The sequence below is a fragment of the Penaeus monodon genome, chromosome 6 (assembly GCF_015228065.2).
Source record: "Penaeus monodon isolate SGIC_2016 chromosome 6, NSTDA_Pmon_1, whole genome shotgun sequence".
Taxonomy (NCBI): domain Eukaryota; kingdom Metazoa; phylum Arthropoda; class Malacostraca; order Decapoda; family Penaeidae; genus Penaeus; species Penaeus monodon.
Genome location: NC_051391.1, coordinates 599,289 through 604,288, shown reverse-complemented (window position 1 = coordinate 604,288; position 5,000 = coordinate 599,289). Strand labels below are relative to the sequence as shown.

At 45.6% G+C, this 5,000-nt stretch overlaps 2 protein-coding genes across 2 annotated transcripts in view; both read right to left on the bottom strand.

Moving 5' to 3' along the window:
* LOC119574116 (trichohyalin-like) overlaps nucleotides 1-4,112 on the bottom strand; it is a 17,488-nt gene extending 13,376 nt beyond the window's left edge. The window contains exon 1 of the mRNA XM_037921192.1: nucleotides 4,054-4,112. The gene's annotated coding sequence lies outside the window, so the exon portion shown is untranslated. The remainder of the gene's footprint in view (nucleotides 1-4,053) is intronic.
* Nucleotides 3,169-5,000, bottom strand: part of LOC119574715 — a 4,670-nt gene continuing 2,838 nt past the window's right edge. Inside the window, exons 4-5 of the mRNA XM_037922117.1 lie at nucleotides 4,292-4,893; nucleotides 3,169-3,264 (exon numbers count right to left, since the gene is read on the bottom strand). Coding sequence (XP_037778045.1) covers nucleotides 3,169-3,264; nucleotides 4,292-4,893 — 698 coding nt within the window. The remainder of the gene's footprint in view (nucleotides 3,265-4,291; nucleotides 4,894-5,000) is intronic.

Here is a 5,000-nt window from a genome sequence, read left to right as displayed (position 1 = left end):
ATTATTTTTTGTTTTTTTATTTTATATATAAAATATATTTTATATATATATATATTTTATAAGGAAGGGGAGAAAGGGGGAAGGGGGAGAGAGAGGGGGAAAAAAGAGAGAGGAAGGAAAAGGAAAAAGAGAAAGGGCCGGGGAAAAAATTTGGGGAAAGGGTAGGGCTGGGGGAATTGGGCAACCAAAAAAAAAAAGGGGGGGGGTTTCCAAAAACACGGTGCAAAAAAAAAAAAAAAAAAAAAAAAAAAAAAAAAAACAAACAAACACCTAAACACACCCCAAAAACCCCAAAAACAACAAAACACAAAAAAACACACACACACACCACACCCCACACCACCACACACCCCCACACACAACACCCTATACGCACCCCTGTTTAACCCTTTTACTCACACGCACGTCCAAGATTTTTTGCCAGGAACCCCAGAAAAATGGAGAATAAAAAGGGAAAGGGGGGGGGGGGGGGTCACAGGTGTTTTAAGCCCTAAAAAGGGACCCGGGGTAACCCCCCCCCCCCCCAACCCCGCCCCACCCATCTTCGCGTTTTTTTTCAAAAAAACCCCTTGGGGGGGGGGGAATCCCGGGGGGGGGGGGGGGGGGCTTTTCCCGGGGGGGGAAAAAAAAAAAAGGGGGGGGGGGGGGGGTAAAAAATGGGGGGGCCGGGGGGTTAAACCAAATTTTCCCCTTTTTCTCCTAAAAATGGGGAAAGGAAAAAAAAAACCCCCCCGCCGTTTTTTCTCCCTCTCCCTTTTTATTTTTTTTTTCTTTTATTTTTCCTTTCCCCTCTCTCCTTTTCTCTCTTTTTTCTCGCCCCCCCCTCTCTTCTTTTCCCCCTTTTCTCTCTCTCTCTCTCCCCCTTTTTTCTCTCTCCCCTCTTTCCCCCCTCTCTTTTGCCCCCCCCTCCTCTCTTTCCTTTTCTCCTTCCTTTCTTTCTCCTTCCCCCTTTTCCCCTTTTCCTTTTCCCTTTTCCCATTTTCCTTTTTCCCCCCCTTTTTCTCCCCTTTTTTTCTCCCGTTTTCCCCCTCTCCGGAATTTTTTTTTTTTTTTTCCTTTTACCCCCCCCCCCCCCCCCCCCCCCCCCCCTCCTCTCTCCCTTTCTTTTCCTCCTTCTCTCTCCCTTTTCTCTCTTTCTTCTCTCTTCTTTTTCTCTTTATCCCCTCTCTCTTTCTTTTTCCCCTTTTTTTATCTATTTTTCTCTCAATTTTCTTTTTTTTTTTTAATTTTTATTTTTTTCTTTTCTTTTTCTTATTTCCTCTATTTTTTCCCCCTTTTTTTATATATAATACATAATGTATGTTTATCGGGATATCAAAAACTCTACACCTTTCCTATCCCTAAACCCCTTTTAAAACACCCCTTTTCTAAACCCCCCCCTCCCTCCCTCCCTCCTTCTCCCCCTCCCCCCCTGCACCAAGTCTCAGCAAAGCAGTTACGCCATTGCAGATCAATCTCATTAGCAGGTTGCCAATGTCGAAGTTGTGTTTGCAAGATCTTTTTTTTCTTTTAAGTACGAAGCCATTTGGGGAACCCAAAAAAACTACGAAGAAAAGAAAGAAAAACGAAAAGAGAGAGAGAGGGGAGAGAAAAAGGGGAGAGAGAGGAGAGAGAGAGAGAGAGAGGAGAGAGGAAAAGGGGAGGGGAGAGAGAGGGGAGAAGAGAGGAGAGAGAGAAGAGAAGGAAAGAGGGGAGAGGAAGGCGGGGAGAGAGAAAAAAAGAGAGAGAAAGAGAAGAGACGAGAAAAAAAGGGGAAAATGAAGGAAGAAGAAGAAGGGGGGAGAGAGAGAGAGAGAGATAAAAGAGAGAGGGGAGAAGAGAGAGAGAGAAGAAAGAGGGGAGGGGAAAAGAGAGAGAGAAAGAGAGAGAGAGAAAGAGAGGAAAAAAAAAAAAAAAAAAGAGAGGAAAGAGAGAGAGAAAAAAAAAAGAGAGAAGAAAGAAAGAGGAGAGAGAGAAAAGAGAAAAGAGGGGAGAGAGAGAGGAAGAGAGAGAGAGAGAGAGGAAAGAGAGAGAAAGATGAGAGAGAAAAAGAAAGGGGAGGAGAAAAAGAGAGAGAGAAAAAAGAGAGAAGAGAGAGAAGAGAAAGAGGGGAAAAAAGAGAAAGGGGAGAGGGGAAAGAGAGAGAGGAGAGAAAGAGAGAAAGGGGGGAAGAGAGAAAGAGAAGAAAAGAGAGAGAGAAGAAGAAAAGAGAGAAAAGAGAGAGAGAGAAGAGAGAAAAAGAAGAGAGAGAGAGAGAGAGAGAGTGAGAGAGAGAGAGGGGGGGGGGGGGACGAGAAGAGGGGGGGGGGGGGGGGGGCCCAAAGCCAGAGACAAAAGGACAGAGAGAAGAGAGCAGAGGAAAGGAGCAGAGGACAGAGAAAAGAAAGGAGAGAGAGAAAGAGACGAGAAGAGAGAGAAGAAAACGATATGAAATTCTTAAAACATTCTTTAAATTTTTTTTCTTTCTTTTGTTAACCCCTTTTCCTTTTTCCCCCCTTTCATTTTTTTTTCTCCCAAATTCAACTTTCGAGTCAGACAAAAAAGAAAATAATAAATAAATAAATAAATAAATAAATAAATAAATAAAAAAAAAAGGTTTGTTACGTTTTGAACCCCCAAAAAATTTCCCCCCCAAAAAAAGGGCCCCCAAAAAAATACTATTTTCTTTCTAAACATGAAACTTAAGCGCCGCACAATGAGGGTCGTAATTGTGTGTAATTTGACGATCATTTTTTGGGAAATTTCCCGGGCGGGCGGAGGGGTGAGGCCCCCCCCCCCAAACACCCACACACACACACACCCCACACCCCCCACAACCAAACCCCCACAAACACAAAAACACACAACACACACAAAAACACAAAACCCCCACACCACCCACACCACACACAAAAAAATAATAAAAAAAAAAAAAAAAAATAAAAAAATATATTATATATATATATATAAAATTTAAAAATAAAAAAAAATATATTTTATAATATATTTAATACGAAAAACTACCCTAAAAACCGCGTTCTAAAAAAACCTCAAATTTTTGAAAAAACACGAAAAAAAGAGAAAAGAAACCAAAAAAAACACACACACAAAAACAAAAAAAAAAAAACATGTTTAAAACCGGCGCCAAACACGTTGCCATGACAACATCTTGCGCGGGAAACCGTAAACAAACTTCAGGGTATCAGCTTTTCATTGATAACTCCGCCTTCGACCATTACTTTTAAAAGGCTGTGGAAGCACCATATTTAGGCGCATATTTAGGATTTTCTCCGCACATAATGCAAGCTGTCGTATTACACAAAATATAGCGAAGTTTAGCAAAATGCCTTCCGCGGATGAGGGCAATGGGGGATGGAAGGAAAGCTGTGGATAATAAAAATAGTAATAGTAATGCTGCTGCTGCTGCTATTACTAGTACCACTACTACTACTACTGCTACTACTACTACTACTACTACTACTACTACTACTACTACTACTACTACTACTAATAATAATAATAATAATAATAATAATAATAATAATAATAACAACAATACCAATAAAATAATAATAATAATAATAATAATAATAATAATAATAATAATAATATTGATAATAATATCATTATTATTATTTATAATATTAATAATGATAATAATAAAGAAAAAAAATTAAAGTAATAATAATAACAATAACAACAACAACAACAACAACAGCAACAACAACAACAACAACAACAATAATAATCATTGTTATTATTATTGTCAGACATGAAGATGGAATCCAGGTGGATTTCGAAACTGTACTCTCATTTTCAATAAATCTAGTTTTTGCACTGTGGGTTTTCTGCCAAAGTATCAACACGGAAGAGTGTTTTACCATTCTTCATCATCCTTATTATTATTATTATTTTATTATTATTATTATTATTATTATTATTATTATTATATTATTATTATCATTATCATTATTACTATCATCATCATTATTATTATCACCATCATTATAATTATTATTAATATACTACTACCACTAATAATAATAATAACAATAATAATGATATCGAAGAAAAAATGTAAACAAGGCCACATACCGTCGTTCTCGGCTGGCCTCGGCGCGGCGGGCGGCGCCAGCGGCCTCAGCGGGGCCTGCGAGGGAGAGAGAGCGTTAGCTGCTTGCCTTCCTTCTTTCCGCCCCCCCCCCCCTCCCTCCCACACGGCCGCCCATGAGGCTCGGCCAGCCAGGTGTCCCATGGCACGTGTCCCGTGACCCCCCCCCCCTGCACAGGTGTGGGCGCAGCCCCCAACAGGTGTCTGTCAAGCGCTACTTACCAGCTGGGCGGCGTGGGGGCCGCTGCGCCCGGCCGCCGCGATGGGCGCCAGGGGCGTGTGCTGGCCTCCCAGCGGGGGAATCCTGCCTCCGCCCATGGACCCGATGCTACCCAGGGGCGCGGGCCCCCCCAGCGGCGGGTGGGCGAGGGGCGGCGGGCCCAGGGGCGCCCGCCCAAGGCCTCTGCCGCCCAGCATGGCGGGCGGCTCGGCGTCGCTGTGCTTCCCGAGCGCGCGCGAGCGGCTGCCTCTGAGGGCGTCGGCGAGGCCGTGCGGGTCCGCGGCGCCCCTCCGGTCGACGATCACGCTGCCGCCGCTGCCCTCGCTGACGTCCTCGAGGTCGTCCTCGCTGGGCGTGGCGTCGTCGTCGTCGCTGCGCCCCGCCGCGCTGCCATGGCGGCCGCCCGGGGGGGGGGCCGACGCAGGCCGAGGGAGGCTCCTGCCGAAGGCCTCGCCCAAGGCAGGGGCCGCGGCCGCGTAGTCGGAGGCGGCGTCGGCGTCGGAGGAGGAGGAGGAGGAGGGGGCGTGGTCGGCCTGGCTCGCCTCCCGCAGGAACTCCGACACCAGGACGTCCTCGTCCGTCACCAGGTCCTCGATGCACGAGTCTGAGGAAGAGCAGGGCGGGTGAGGCGGCGCCACGGAGGCGGCGAGCTCCCTCCGCGCTCCCGCCGCTCCGGACGGCGTCCCGGGGAGCGATCGGGTTAGTCAGGGC